Raw genomic sequence first — 17,158 nt, forward strand, 5'->3', positions numbered from 1 at the left:
TTTGAAGACCTTGTGGCTGATGTCTGCAGAAAGTTTAGTCAGGGTAGAAGCAGAGGAATGACATTAAAGTTTTGCTATAATGTAGCAGGGACAAACAGCAAGTGTTTGCACCACATGGTGGCAATAGAGGTGAAGAGATGTAGATATATTTGGAAAATGGAAGAGAGCTGTTAGGGCTTGTTGATGGATTAAATATTACTGGAATAAGAAAAAAAACCCAGAATTAATGATGGTTCAAAGATTTTGTTTTTTCTTCTTGTTTGAAATATGTTGGTGGTTGGAGGATACTTAAGCAATTATTATAGGTGGCCCCTCATTTATCCAAATGGGAAAAGCCTGGGGGGAAGAAGGTGCATTATGGGGTAGAAAGTCCTGTTCGGACCATGTGAAGTTTGGATGCCTGTTAGTCATCCGAGTACAGACGGCAGGTAGGCAAGTCGAGGATTGCATGAGCAGCTACAAGAGATATATGTGAATATAAGAAAAAGAAATGAGATCCATGAAATTATAAATTAGATGTAATCATGGTAAAGATTGGTTTAGATCAGTGCTTCTCCATCAGGACCATGCACTGATTTTTGTATGGATTGTATAAAAAAGTTTGGAGATTCATATTTGGTAGGTCTAAAGTAAAGCCTTGAAACCTGCATTTTTAAAAGTGGCAGGAATGGGGTGTCTGGGTGGCTCAGTAAGTTAAGCGTCCGACTTCAGCTTAGGTCATAATCTCACAGTTTGTGGGTTCAAGACCCACATCGGGCTCTGTGCTGACAGCTAGCTCAGAGCCTGGAACCTGCTTCCGATTCTGTATCTTCCTCTCTCTTTGACCCTCCCCTGCTCGCGCTGTCTCTCTCTCTCTCATAAATAAATAAAAAACATTTAAAAAAACATTTTTTTAAAAAGTGGCAGGAATGACTCTGCTGTTTAGATATCCAAGAACTGGTGGCCCTATCTGGGACAAAGAGGAAGTCCAGGAGAAGGCTTTCAAGTGCTCATAGGTAAACATTTCTACAAAATGAAGACATAAATAATAATGTGAAGGAGTGTTTAAAACTAAATATAGGAACAGTCATGATTTCATAATTGCTTAATTCTAACTGAATTATTAAAATGTTTTCTATGCATCACAGCATCTTGGATGACCTTAGAGAAAACAATTTTGTCAATGCCAATTAAACACGAGTATCTTCCTTGCCATTTTTTCTAAATGGTAAGCTACTGAAACATTCAACTCGGACCACGTGAAGTTTGGATGCCTTTTAGTCATCCGAGTACAGACGGCACGTAGGCAAGTCGAGGATTGCATGAGCAGCTACAAGAGATATATGTGAAGGATATTGTAAAGGAAACCTTTACAAATTTTGGATCTATATTATTTTAGCTATCGTACATACATGCTGCAATGCTGTGGATAGTTTAACATGTACATGTTTTACTAAAGTGGATACATGAGCAGAATTGCTCACTTTTTCAAAAGAGTCATTTAATTTTTTAAATGTTAAAAAAATGTTGAAGAAGGGAATACTAACAATAACCGGGTTTGCCTCTGTCATCATATCTTCCTGATGTCAGTCCCACCAGACAGACCCAGGAAAGAAAGGGCTCCCCCTTTCTTAATTTGTACATCGATGCCATCCATAGCAAACTCTCTCAATATCACTGATGCAAGAGAATAACGCTATTGGTTCAGCCTCCAAAAAGTCACCCTTTCATTATTTGCCTCAAGTGTTTCCATATTTTGCTTATCTCTGGCAAATCTTAGTTTCAGATGGATCAGATGTTAGAATCTAGAGCACTCTCTTCAGCTACACATTTCATTAGCCTCTTCCTTTCCTGAAACTTGGTGTTCTTTTGATTCATCACTTGCTTTGTCAGCTTCTTTCCATTCCCACTTTACTGTTATTTTTCATGAATCCTGAATGTAGGCAATGTCTTTGAAACCTAAGTATTTACAGGAAGTTTTAATAGGAGTTTCTGTTCACTTTGATATGGTTGCTTCACTAATCTGTTAGATGCATCGTAGAACGGATACAAGGAAAAACTTAGCAAGTATCTGTATAAAAATTCTGATCACCTTGTCAGCATTCTTTCTGAACTTGGTCTCTACAGTAATTGTCATTAGTTTGTTAGAAGTGAGGTGCTAAAACATGAGACACACTCGTGTTCAAATTTAAATAAATACATTTTGAAGACCTGTGTACATAATATATTTCTACACATAAAGTGGCTATATCTTTCTTTAGGTAGCTGTTTGGGAGTTAGGCAGATGTCTTCACTGGTATGCATTTGAAGCTATTGGTCATGCCTGCCAAAATTTGTGGCATGACAAGTGAGAGACAGAGGATCCCCAGTGCAATAATTTTTGAACCAAGTAAATAAAAGAACATTCCACCAAAAAATATATCTTAAATTAAGTTGATCATTTATTCATCATGTATATGCCATCTATTGTCTACAGTTTGCTAGAGATGGCATAAGTTTCCATTTTGGGTTACATATTTGTCTAAACGAGTCAAATTCCCATTTAAAAAAATGTAACATCCATAATTTTTTATTCATTGTAACATTTCTTGGTACTGTTTTAAAATCATTGGATGACCAGTTTTCCATGTTATTGTAACTAAAGAAAGGGAAAGTAAGTTCCAACTGTAGCAAAAATAGAATGTTAATTATAAACAAAATAAAAGTAAAACATCTTGACATTAAAGGCTGTTAAATATTGGAGTGACTTTCCCAGGGAGGTTGAAAAACCTTCTGTTTGAAAGCCATAGTTGGTGGAGGAATTTGTGAGGTTTGGTATGAATAAGGAAAGGATAAGCTAGGTGAATTCCTTAAGGGTTTTTTTTTACATACTCAAATATGATTTTTTTTTGTATTAGTGAATGTATCCTTAGAAATATTGAAAAGATGTGGCTTAAGCTGAAGGAACTCGAAACTAGCTTCAGTATTGTTGGGTGTTATTGGGTAAGTGATTCATGGAATGGTATATACAAGTCCAGAGCTTAGGAGGGAATTGAAATGAAATCTAAAGCAAACCATGAATATAAAGTTATGAAATGTATTACTCACTAAGTGTTCCCATTTCCCCACTTGTACACAAATATTTCTTGACAAACCGAACAGAATGATGGATTAAGTTGAGATTTTCAGTGATGATTCATTCTTTCAATCCTGTAGACAAAACTAAAGATCACACACTTCTGTTTCCTCATTTATAAAAGAATAATTCTGTCCACTGACTACAGGCAAAAGTTTTGGAGAGTAAGCATCTGAAATAAAATATTTTACATGTAAGATTCTTGAAAATGCTTACTTAAAAAAAGGAGAATTATTTTGAAAAATTATTGAGCATAAGACTTTTGTGAAATAATGAGACTTTCTCAGTTTGACTGTAGCCAGTTTATTCTTGAGTAGAGAATATTTTGATAATACCAAAAAAAATCCCATTTCCAATTTCAGGTCTTTAAAATGAATTTCACTTACACTGAGAGAGAATATTGTCTGATCTCTTTGAAAATATCTTGAGTCTGGGCCTGGTATCCAATGTGTTTACAAAATTTCAATCATTTAGAAAATGTATTTTTAAGTAAATTTTATTTAAGAGAGTCATACTTATTAAAAGAGACTAACTTCTATCTCTGTATAAGAAGTATCTAGGGCTTTAATAAACTACGGATGTGGTTAGGTCTTTTAGCAAAATTGAAATTGGATGATATGCTTCAGCCTCCCAGAAATTTGAATACTTTAAAATTCCAGGGGAAAAATCATTTTTAAAAATATAAGTCTTAGACAAGTATACTTTTTTTACTGTGGCATTCAGGCCAAAAGAGTTTGAAATATCATTCAGTCACAGTTAAAGGAGTTCTGAAGTAGCATGGGTACCAATGAGGCAGAGATATGGCTTATTAGAGTTCATTATGTCTCCTTTGCTGTAGTTCATGAGCAGGACCAAAAATCAAAGTACCTTGCTTCACTCTGCTACAAAGCCACTCACTTCTTTCTCCATCTTATTTATTATTATGATATCTTTGTAGGGCATAATCACACATACCTCCTGTGAGCTCTTATGCTTTCTTAGTCTACCCAAAGTCGCAATAAGCAGACAGTATTTTTCTAATACCAGTGAAAAGTTAAGAAGTAATATCTAAGAGAAAAATTTTTTGCCTCTACTATTTATTAAAAATTGTTGCGATATGTTTAAGGATGGTTTTATTTCTATTTTTATAAATTGGAAAAAACACAAAAAATAGATTTACATAATATGTCTGAGTATTATATGAAATTAGATATATTGTCGGGGAAACATTTGTGCTGAAAACATTCTCCTCAGCCATGTTCTGAAGTTAACACAGCTGTAAGGTAGTGGTGGACCTCATTTTTCATTTGCACATAATACGGAGAGAGTACACTGAAGGAAACAATGAGATAACTAGTCTCCAACAAATCAGCAAGAGGAGACTGATCATTGTCTTCTCTCTCTGAGACTTGGTGCAATTGCTTTTTCCTTTGTGTAAAATGGGCAAAACACTTTAAGCCTTTAAAGAGAAACTTTAAGAAGATGAAAAGTGTATTGCAATCGTGTCATCTACCTACAAGATAGGCTGTACACAACAGTAGCTAAGGAAGAAGACCCAGGTTGTTAGCAGCATCTTGATAACAATAAGAGCAATACTAAATAAGAGCAAGTCATTTGTTACATCTCCAAACAACACATGTAGTTATGCTTGCGTCCATGTTATGGAATCACAATAGAATGGCTTTCACCATTGAAGTCAGTTTTCACTCATCCTTAGAAGCAACTGAAAGATAAAACAACTGCTTAGAAATTTCTCCCCCTTTTCTCTCCCTCTTCCTGTCTCTTTCTTCTTCCCTCCCTCTCCCTCTCTTCTCTCCCACCTCCCTCTCTCTACCACTGCAGTCATTTAGTATGAATGTCAGTTGGGTTGAGACTTCATCATGTACCATATTTCTTAAGCTTGTTTTTGTCCAGAAAAGATGTCACTTGTGTGCTATTATATAAATTATATTAACTTATCTACTTAGAGAACTTACTATTATTCAGGTTTTACCCCATTTCAATATAATCCTAAAAAAAATCATATGTTTCTTTGAAGAGAGAGAAAAAGGAAGAAGGTGGCCTACACAGCAGATGGATGTTTTTTTCATAACATCATTTTTGCTTTACTATCTTGGCAGCCTCAAGAGTCGTTAGTACTTATTATCACAATATGTTATTAAAACATCTCATTTGTTTTGAAGCATTTCACTTCATTAGCCAAATAGCCTAGAGAATTTTCATTATATTTCATTTATTTTGAGGTTCAGAGAAAATTTTTCTTCAAAGAAAAGAAGTTTTGAACAGTAATCTTCAATATTTCCTATTTCTTAACATAAGTAAATAGGTAACAGAGAAAATATACACACACGAACAAGGTGTGAAGTGTAGAAGGGGACACGTTGAGCCAGTGATTCCTGTTACTAAAGTCCAAGCAGTCAGTGCATCTAGATGATGTTCTTGTCTTTAAAATCCCTGCCTTTTCCTGAGGATGCCAAAGGCCAGTGTTGGAAAGCTTCCATTTGGAATTCTAGATATCAAAGTAATGATTTGGAAACTGTGTGGCTCTATCGACCCATTTTACAATATAATGTTCCCACTTACTGAGGGTAACTAAACCATATGAGATATTTAAATAAAAATAAAAAGCGACTATTTGCTAGGCATTATCTACAAACCTATGAGGAGGCATTATTATGCTCAGTTACAGATGAAAATTTTGAGGCTTAGAGATGAAATTAATTCCAAGATGATAGATGGGTATGGATACAAAATTCATACATTCATTTGTTTGTTCCAAAGTTTCAAAACATAACTGATCAGCTAAAACACACACATAAAAAGATGCTCAACATCACTCATCACTAGGGAAATATAAATCAAAACTTCAGAGATACCACCTCATACCTGTCAGAATGGCTAAAATTAACAACACAGGAAATGAATGACATGCTGGCAAGGATGTGGAGAAAGGGGACCCTCGTGCACTGTTGGTAGGAATGCAAGCTGGTGTAGCCACTCTGGAAAACAGTATGGAGGTTCCTCAAAAAGTTAAAAATACAATTACCCTGTAACCCAGCAATTGCACTACTAGATATTTATACCAAAGGATTAAAAAGTACTGATTCAAAAAGGCACAGGCACCCTGATATTTATAGCAGCATTGTCAAAAATAGCTAAATTATGGAAAGAGCCCAAATGTCCATTGACCATGACTGACTGGATGAAGAAGATGTGAGATGTGTGTGTGTGTGTGTGTGTGTGTGTATCATGGAATATTACTCAGCCATCAAAAGAATGAACTCTTGCAATTTGCAACAATGTGGATGGACGTAGAGTGTATTATGCTAAGCAAAATAAGTCCAAGAAAGACAAATACCATATGATTTTAGTGATATGTAGAATTTAAGAAACAAAATAGATGAACATAGGGGAAGGAATTTAAAAAGAAAAATAGAGGGAGGCAAACCATAAGAGACTCTTAACTATAGAGAACAAACTGAGGGTTGAGGGAGGGAAAGTGGGCATGGATGGGATAAATGGGTGATGTATTCAGGAGGGCACTTGTGATAAGTCCTGGGTGTTACATGGAAGTGATTAATCACTATATTCTACTCCTGAAATCAATATTACACTATATGTCAACTAACTAGAATTTAAATAAAAACTTGAAACAAAGAACAAATTGAATTTGACCAAAAAACAGCTGATCAGCTAAAATGTTGATAATTCAAGCGATGGAATGTTGACTTTTCTTCCAGTCAATAAAAAACTCTCCCTTTATTGGTTGAGAAGAGATACACTTTTACATTTGTGAAGAAAAAATGCTATTTTCTTTATACCATCTTGAAAAACAGTAACTCAGCTTTGGAAACAGAGAAGACTCACTTCTCCACACATTCTATAATGAACAAAGACCAGAGCCCAAATGGGATAGGCACATCCCAACTATACAAGGTCCTCTCACTAGAGAAGATTCCAATACAAACTAAAAAATAATTCAAAGGAGACCAAGGCATCTCCCGTCTTCCGAGTGACCACTCTAGAGAAAAAGAAAAAAGAACAAAAGAAACTACAACACTTATTATAGAATTTTAATGAAACTATTTTTCTTAATGTTAGCATTTTTTTCCCACCAAGCCAGTATGGATAAAGGGTGATAGTTCTGCCATGTGCTATTTCTTTAATTAAAATAAAAGTGTTCCTAATGTGGTTGGATGTACTTTGTGAAATAAACACCAACAATGAACACATAAAATGACTCAATAATTGATCAGTAAACACCATGTAACTATGGAATAATTATATGCCCTGTGAATTATATAGTGCTTATAGCTGACATTATTTAAGAAACCTAAGACATGAACTTGTAATTTGTACTTACCAGATTTCAAATCCAAACAACCAGTGAAGTATCCTGTTATTATATAGAAGTGTCCTATCATTAGATACCTGGTCAGTAATCATCGTACAATTAATTACACATATCACACCCCAAAGAAAAATACATAATATCATTGTGACACCGAGAAACAATTTATCAATTTAACACACTTAGGAAGGAAAAATGAATTTAAATATAGTGCCTAAGGCATGCACACAGTCTTCCAATAAGTCTCCCAATTATCGGCTTGCCTAGTTCTCACTACGCAGGCTTCTCTCAATTCTAATACCAGCGCCTCAGCAAGTTCTTCTTTGGCCTTTCCTCCTAAAGGCCTTTCCATCCTCACTCATGTCCCCCAAACCCTCTACCATATCACCTTGTCTTATCATGTTTATCACATTGTTTTCCTGTCTAAATGATCCTATTGTTTGTTTCTTTAAAAAATATCTGTCTCTCCCCAGTAAACAGTGGACCTCATCTCTCCTCACTAGAGAAGGCATTTTGTCTAGTAAATAAATATCTTTCTGTCATATAAGTGATCATGTCTGTTTGCTCAACGCTATAATCCCAGTGTGTGGGCACTTTTAGGCACACCAGTAATACACGGGGATGTTTATTGGTGACTGGATGGTTTACTGGGTATTCATTATTCTCCCAGGCGCTTGGTTAGAGCCTAAAACTAGACGTTGGAGTTCTGTCTCCTGGGTCTCGCATGCCAAGTTATGAATTCATGTACCACACACTTTCAAAGTATTTTCCAAAGCAGATGTAAAATTAAAACTAACAAAAAATAACCTTAATACTTTATTCAAATATGCATTTATCTTCAGTGCTACCATCTTGTTTTGACCTGTTTCTACCTACTTTGCTTCACAGAAACATACACTGAGTTCTTTGCCAACTGTTTCTGACCACACACATTTATTTCCACAGACAACAACATTAATTGGTCTTTTGAAGACAGCTCGACTCCTTCGTCTCGTACGTGTGGCCCGGAAACTTGACCGTTACTCAGAATATGGCGCTGCTGTTCTAATGCTCCTAATGTGCATATTTGCCTTGATTGCTCACTGGCTGGCTTGCATTTGGTATGCAATTGGAAATGTAGAAAGACCCTACCTGACAGACAAAATCGGATGGTTGGATTCCTTAGGACAACAAATTGGGAAACGTTACAATGACAGTGACTCAAGTTCCGGACCATCCATTAAAGACAAATACGTCACAGCACTTTATTTTACCTTCAGCAGCTTAACGAGTGTAGGATTCGGGAATGTGTCTCCTAACACCAATTCGGAGAAAATCTTTTCAATCTGTGTCATGTTGATTGGCTGTAAGTAGATTTTTCTTTTGTTATCTATTAAGATGAACTAATATCACAAAATTGATATCTCTAGAACATTAAGAGTAAGGTAAAGAAAAAAAATTATAGAAAACTGTAGAGATAATGGAATTATATATACGAGTATTATATTCTATCTAAACTGATTCTCTCTGTGAGGGGGGGACACAAGAGGACTTTCAGGACTTTAGAAAACCACAAGCATAAAACTGGAGTGACATGGATCTTGGGATCCAAAAATTGTGACTTGCAGTTCACTTTACTGTTTTAAAAGTGTCTGTAATGTGTTCTCAATGATTATTTTCTATTTTAAGCTGAGGCAAGATTAGAATAGGAAAGATTAGTTTACATTATATTACTAGATAGGTAGAAATATATATATATGTATATATATACACACACACATATATATAATCTATTTCTATTTAAGATATATAGAAATAATAGAAATGTTTCTTATAGAAACATTTATAGACTTATAGAATGCACTTATAGACCTATATATACACAAATAAATATATATGTGTATTTTTCACCACTTATTGACTAAAAATGCCTTTCCCTATGACATCAGGCCAAATTTCAGTGATTGCTCTTTACCTTTTAATAGGATGATGACATGAGCATCATTAGGAGGTATGTTTTTTGGAATAAGAAGCAAAAACTGCATTAATAAATGTTTAAATATTTCTTAAAAATCTTACTGTGGAGTCACTAAAGATAACCCTGCTGATACCAAGCAGCAATTTAGGAAAGCATACTGGATTTTTAATGCTTAAACAAGGGCATCATCCTTAGATTGCGTACAAATATGAAAATGGTCCAGAATTGATTTTTAAATGTTAGCACACTGACTAATGAAATATGTTTAGATAACCTTTATTTATGAAATTCAAATCAGTTCACCCAGTTTATTGTTCATTGTATTTAAAATTTACTTTTCATATATATGTCTTAGTATTTTTATTTTACTAAGATCGCTATAGGCAAGTAGCATTATATTCAAATAACTCAAGATATTCAACAGATTCAGGATAAGTCTGGTCTATAAACACAGATGTAACCTTGTACCTAGAAGGAAATGAACAGGGACCTCCTGGGAAAAATGGAAAAATTCGTTCCAGAGAGACTGAATCTCTTAGAACAAGCACAGTCCCAACCACTATGTGATTACAACTGCCAGTAAATTCTGTATAGAAATTATCAATTTCAGTGAAATAGGTAGCAAAAAAAATTTTTTTAAGTGTTCCTTATTATTTAAAGATCTGTATAGAAAAAATATATACTTTTCATAAAGTATATATGCATATTGAAACTTAGAATTTACAAGAAGGAATTTTTTAAATGTACTGAAGTTTAACCTGCTCACCAATGGGGAAGCCCCATCATTTGTGAGGATTACATTAAATACATAGTACTATTTATCATGTGAATTATCTTAAATTAAAGAAAACCCAGTTCTTTATTGGTTTATACCCAATATCTAATCCCTAAATCAGGATTGTTGGCAAAATTTTTTACCTTCATTCCTTTCTTCCTTCTTTTTTCCTTTCTTTCCTTCCTTCCGTCTTAATTATAGCACTAGGTTATTTTTGTTGATTATTTAAGAAGAATCCTTGTTTTCGACAGAAAATTTTCATATTTTAGGAAAAGATAAAACACTCTAGTTACTTGAGAAGAGTAAGATACAATCACATTCCACATAATATTCTTTATTTGAACAACAGACTTGGTTCTAGAAACTTTAATAAAAAAGAGATTATGTAGAGCTCAATGTAACATAGGAAAAAAATTATAGGTATTCCTAGAAAGTTCTATCATGACCTGTTATGCTATAAATAAAGAAAAAAAGGTCAAATTAAGACTCAAAAACTTAATTATTAGAATGCCCCAAAATGTACTTAGCCATTTGGTGTATATGGATGTATCTACATGTGATATTTCCATTTAGATCTAACTGTGCTAGACAATGATTTGGTTGCCTTTGTTTAGCTATATTTCTACACTAAATACATACTCCTCAGATCTGTGAGTTGCCCAATTTTAGCCTGAAATAAAACACAATATCTAAAAGTATAATATAAAATATTGTATATATACTAATACTAGTTATAGTCTATATAGCCTAGTTATTATGTTGAACCCTCTTAACATCCTTAAGCTTCTTTTAATCTAATCTTCATTCTTTTTTTAAATTTTTTGATGTTTATTATTTATTCTTCAGAGAGAGAGAGAGAGAGAGAGAGCGAGAGAGAGACAGGCGGAGCACTAGTGGGGGAGGGGCAGAGAGACACACACAGAATTCAGAGCAGGCTCCAGGCTCAGAGCTGTCAGCCCAGAGCCTGACACAGGGCTTGAACTCACAAGCTGGAAGATCATGACCTAAGCCAAAGCCTGAGGCTCAACTGACAAAGCCACTCAGGTGTCCATTCATTCTAAAAGAGAAATTTGAAGCCAACTTCTCAAAAACAAAGCAACCTACCATCCCTCTTACAGCAATATAATTCAAGGAAACTAAAAATTAAACATGAAAAGCTATCATCTAACTATATGCAAACAACTCAAATGTCTGTAGATACATTTAAAAGCTGCTGTTTGCAAAGACAGTTACCAATTGTACTACTGAATGTGCACAGAGAATGGTGACCAGAGACTTCATTTTAAAAGTGTACACAATTCAGGGACGCCTGGGTGGTGCAGTCGTTTGAGCGTCTGGCTTCGGCTCAGGTCACGATCTCACGGTTTGTGGGTTCGAGCCCCGCGTCAGGTTCTCTGCTGGCAGCTCGCTCAGAGCCTGGAGCCTGCTTCGGATTCTGTGTCTCCCTCTCTCTCTGACCTTCCCCTGCTCATGCTGTCTCTCTCTTTCTCTCAAAAATAAATTAAAACTTAAAAAAATTTAAATAAATAAAGTGTACACAATTCAAGACAAATAGTTAAGAAAAATTTAAGTAACCATTAAATAAGCATGAATATACAAGTTATGATTATATTTTATATCTGTGTGCTATAATATATGTTTATATTTTGTTTAAATATTATAAATATAATATTCACATTTAATTTTTAAAATACGTAAACCAGTAAAAAAGGCAAATGTATTCCATCTCTAATCTTCATGACAAACATCTTGGGAGAATTTCTTGTTTTATAGCATGTAAAAAATGTTCCTGGATTTCTGCTTCTAGCCATAATGGAGTAACTGGAAATTTACCATACTCCCACAATATTTATGAGAATAACAGAAAACTAAACAATACATAAGGCAATTGTTTTCAAACATTGGCAAACAGTTAGTAGGGAATTTTGATCCCTGAGAGAAGAAAAATAAATAAGTTAGGCTCCGTGATATCTCAAGCTTTCTGCCTGGAAGCACTTTCTGGATCACACTGAAAAAGCAGACAACAGTGGTCCTATTGAGTTAGGGAAACAAGGTTAGAGGTCGTGGTGGATGAAGTGCTAACATTTGCAGACAGATTACCAGAGAAGAGGCAACTATGGCAGAGAAAACTTCCAGAAACCTGCAGAGGTATCTCCTTGGCTCCACTGATTAATACTAAGTCACAAGCAAACTCCTCAAGGCCTGGCAAATAAATACCAGAAGTATTGTAAGTTGAACAATTTCCAGAACTCACATAAGTTTTGGAAATATTCAAGCTCCCATCAGCGAATGGAAAGCCCTCACTGAATATCAAAAGTATTTATGAGAAATTTCAGAAATATAGTGCTATAGTACTAGGGCTAGTCTGTCCCTAAAAAAAGTTTAAAAAAATAAACCTCAAAAGGAACGAGTCTATCTACAAGTATTTTAACTGTGTGCAAAAATAGTATCCAACATTTATATCTAGTAATGAGCAATGTTAAAGTCACAATGTCCAGCATCCATGAAAAAATTAAGAGATAGGCTAAGAAACAGAAAAATGCAACCCATAATGAAGAGAAAAAAGTTAACTCAGAATCAATAAAGAAGATGCATCATATATACACAATGGAATATTATTCAGCCATGAGAAGAAAAAAAGAATGAAATTTTGCCATTTGTAACAGCATCAATGAAACTTGAGGCATCACATGCTAAGTGAAATAAGTCAAACAGAGAAGGATGGGACCCTATAATCTCTCTTATATGTAGAAGCTAAAAAACAAAAAATCACAAACAAACAAAAAACAAGCTTATAGATCCAGAGAACAGATTGGTGATTACCAGAAGGGGTGAGGGATAAGTAAAATGAGTGAAGGAAATCAAAATTAATTTCTAGTTATCAAAATAAATAATTAATTAATAGGGATGTAATGTACAGCATAGTGACTATAGTTAATAATACTATATTATATATTTAAAAGTTGCTAGAAGAGTAGATCTTAAAAAAGTTCACATTACAAGAAAAAAATTCTGTAACTCTGTGTGGTGATGGATATTAACTGGACTTATTTGGGTGATCATTTCTCACTGTATACAAATATCAAATCATTACTTTGTACTTCTGAAACTAATTAATATTGTATTTCAATTATATCTTAATAAAACAACAAATAAAGCTCAGAACCAGAAATGACCAAAATGATGAACCTAGCAGACAATACCAAGCACTTTAACAAATGTGTATGTGGATTCCCTAAAAAGGGGGGAGAGAATCACACAAAAAAATTTAAAGAGCTGAAATTTTTCTAAAATTTAAAAAATCTATAAACCACAGATCCAAGAAGTTTAGTGAATCCCAAACAGTTTAAACACACACACACACACACACACACACACACACACACACACATACCAAAGCATACCATACTCAAATTCCTGAAAACTAATGATAAAGAGAAAGTCTTAAAAGTAACTGAAGCAGAAAAATAGGACACATCGTGTACAGAAGAAAACTTCCAGTTGAGAACATATTTCTTGTTACAAACAATGCAAACCAGAAGACAATGGGATAAAATCTTTATAAAGTGGCTGAAAGAGAAACAAAACCTGGCAACATGGAAATAGTGTTTTGATTAATCTATCTGTCCAAACTGACAGGCAAACAAAACTTGACATAATTCATCATGAGCAGAGTATAAGAAATTGTAAAGTTCTTCAGGTAAAAAGAAAATGTTATAAGATGAAAATTTGGATCCAGGAAAACAAATGGAGAACACAAGGAATGGCTTGTATAATAGGTAAACTTAAAACTTTTCCCCTCATTTTTAAGTGTCTTCAAAAAAATAATTTTAAAGCAAAAATAGGAGAATCGATTTAAGTTTTATAACACGTATAGAATTAAAAATATGGCAATAACTGTATAAAATGGGAAGCAAGAATGGCAGTATATTGTAATCTTCCTACATTACACACAAGGAGGTATTCAATTGTTTAAAGTATAGAGTAATAAATTAAAAAATGAGTACTGTATCTCCTATAGCACAGCAAACAAGCCAATAGGGAAGATGAAGTGGAATAACAAAAATAATAAAAACAAAAGATAGGAAATAAGAGAAAAGGAGACACATAGAATACAAATAGCAAGATGGTAGATTTATACGCAGCCATATTAATAATTAATAATTCCATTAAATGTAAATGAGCTAAACTTATTGAACTGCAAAAATTGTCAGACTATTAAAAAAAGGCTCAGCTGTATGCTATTTGCATTTTTTAATGTTTATTTTTGAGAGAGAGAGAAAGAGAGACAGACAGACAGATCATGAGCAGGGGAGGGGCAGAGAGAGAGGAAGCACAGAATCCAAAGCAGGCTCCAGCCTCTGAGCTGTCAGCACAGAGCCTGAGGCAGAACTTGAACTCACAAGCTGTGAAATCATGACCTGAGGCCTAGTCAGATGTTTAACCAACTGAGCCATCCTAGTGCCCCATCAACTGTATGCTATTTAAAGAAAACACACTTAAAATATAAAGACACAGGCAAACAAAAACAATGGAAAGAGATGTACATACAACCACCAATTATGAGAAAATATAAAGCAGTATGGATTTCAAAGAAGTCTTCAGGACAAAGACCATTACTAGAGAAACACCACTATCCTAAGTGTGTAGACACTCAATTACAGAGCAATTACATCAAGCAAAAACTGGCAAAACCTAAAGGAAAGATAAACAAATTCACAAGACAAATCTACAGTTATAGTTAGCAATTAACATTTCTCTGTGTTTCATAGAATAAGTAGACAGAAAATCAGTAGAGATATAAAAACATGAACTATACTGTCAACTAACTTGACATACTGGAAATTGAAGAATACCAGCAGAATACACATTTTTTTTTTGTAATGTATGTGGAGCATTCACCAACATACACCATATTCTGAACTACAAATCCTCAAGACAGACATATTCTGTACCAAAAAGAAATCTCAATACATGTGATGTATTGAATCATCAGAGTATATCTCTGACCACAACAGAAGCCAGAAACGAACGAACGAACGAACGAACGAACGAAAGAAAGAAAGAAAGAAAAAAGAGAGAGAGAGGAAGGGAGGGAGGGAGGGAGGAAGGAAGGAAGGAAGGAAGGAAGGAAGGAAGGAAGGAAGGAAAGAAAGAAAGAAAGAAAGAAAGAAAGAAAGAAAGAAAGAAAGAAAGAAAGAAAGGTAGGAAGGAAGGAAAGGAAAGAAAAAAAGAAGGAAAGTAAGAAAGGTAGGAAGGAGAAAGAAAGGAAAGAATGATAAATACTTAGAAAACAGTGGGTAACATATTTACAAATAACCTGTGGTTCAAAGGAAAACTCACATGGGAAATTAGAAAATAGTTTAACTAAATTAAAATGAAAATAAAATGTATCAAAATGTGTAAGAGACAGCTAAAACAGTGCTCAGAAAGAAATATGTAACTTTAAGTACTTTTACTTTTATTTTTTTAAGTTTATTTGTCTATTTAGAGACAGAGAGAGCATTTGTTGGGGGAAGGGCAGAGAGAGGGAGAGAGAGAGAATCCCAAACAGTCTCCACTCTCTGTGCTGAACCTGATTGGGGCTCAATCTATCCCAATACTCTGAGATGACCTGTCCTGAAAATCCGGAGTCACTCAACTGACTGAGCTGCCCAGGCACCTGGAAGGGTTTATATTTAAAAAGAAAGGTCTGAAAATCAAAGATCTAAGCTTCTCTTTTAAGAAAAGCAAATTAAACATATAAGGAGAAGAAATATAGGAGATTAGAGCAAAAGTTAATAAAATAGAAATCACTGATTAGAGATAATTAATGGTAGTATATTCTGGCTCTTTAAACAATCAATAAAATTGATAAACCTCCTATTAGACTGATAATACAGAATACATAAATTAACAATATCTTATATGAAAGAAAAGTATTACTATCCATTATAAAGATATTAAAAGAATAATAAAATAAGGTTATGAAATACTTTATAATAAGTATGACAACTTAGATGTAATAAGAAATCTCTTTGAATGAAACAAATTACAAAAACTGAAACAAAAAAATCCTGAGCCATACAATAAAAATTGATAAACTGTATTTCACCAAAATTAGTACTTCAGCTTTTCAAAGGACACCATTAAGAAAAGGAACAGACAAATGATAAACTAGAAGAAAATACTCAATACTTAGACCTAAAAAAAATTTTTGTGTCGGAATACATCAAGAATTCTTACAGCTCTGTAATAAAAGACAACTCAATTTAAAACTAGCAAAAGATGTAAACAGACATTTCACAAAAGAAAATAAATGAATGGGCAATAGGTGCAGGAAAAGATGTCATTAGTCATCAGGAAATGCAAATGAAAACTCTAATGGGATATTACATGCCCACTACAAGGTTAAAATGAAAGACTGGCAATACCCACTGTTGGTTTGGGAACAACTGATTCTGTCATACATTGCTGGAGGGAGTATAAAGTGACACAGGTTGGAGAATCAGTCAAGTGGTTTCTTTCTTTTTTTTCTTGTTTTTTTTGTTTTTTGTTTTTTGTTTTTTTTGCAAAAACAAAGGGCGGTTTTATTACGGGCTTAGGCTGGCCTAGCCTAAGCTTCAGGCTCACAGACTTTACCCGGACAGTGGATTCATTCTGAGAGCCCCGAACAAAGGCGGGGTAGGGCCTTTATGAGTTTGGGAAGGGGGAGTTACAGGAAATTGTGACATAGGTAGTGATCCAATCATTATTATACAATATTATTGACAGCAGGTTTAACCATTCACATTGCCTAGAGTATTTGTTACTTTTGGTGGGACCCAATCACAACATTTAGAGTATTGACCAATCACAGAGTGGGCCCAGGACCCTCAGGTAGGGCGTGACTAGTCTTAGCCTCCATCTTTAGGCCTGCCCTTAGAATGTTAAGGGTGTTAGCTGGCCTTTCCTGATTGGGCATTACAAGGGTGGTCCCTCTTGCCTTGGGCAATGTGTGCCCTTCTATTGTCTCATGGAGTC

At 34.5% G+C, this 17,158-nt stretch overlaps 1 protein-coding gene across 1 annotated transcript in view; it reads left to right on the forward strand.

Moving 5' to 3' along the window:
* KCNH7 (potassium voltage-gated channel subfamily H member 7) overlaps window positions 1–17,158 on the forward strand; it is a 485,946-nt gene that overhangs the window by 416,483 nt on the left and 52,305 nt on the right. Inside the window, exon 8 of the mRNA XM_029932996.1 lies at window positions 8,370–8,769. Within this exon, the coding sequence (XP_029788856.1) occupies window positions 8,370–8,769 (400 nt within the window). The remainder of the gene's footprint in view (window positions 1–8,369; window positions 8,770–17,158) is intronic.

The sequence above is a fragment of the Suricata suricatta genome, chromosome 3, assembly GCF_006229205.1.
Source record: "Suricata suricatta isolate VVHF042 chromosome 3, meerkat_22Aug2017_6uvM2_HiC, whole genome shotgun sequence".
NCBI classification, from domain to species: domain Eukaryota; kingdom Metazoa; phylum Chordata; class Mammalia; order Carnivora; family Herpestidae; genus Suricata; species Suricata suricatta.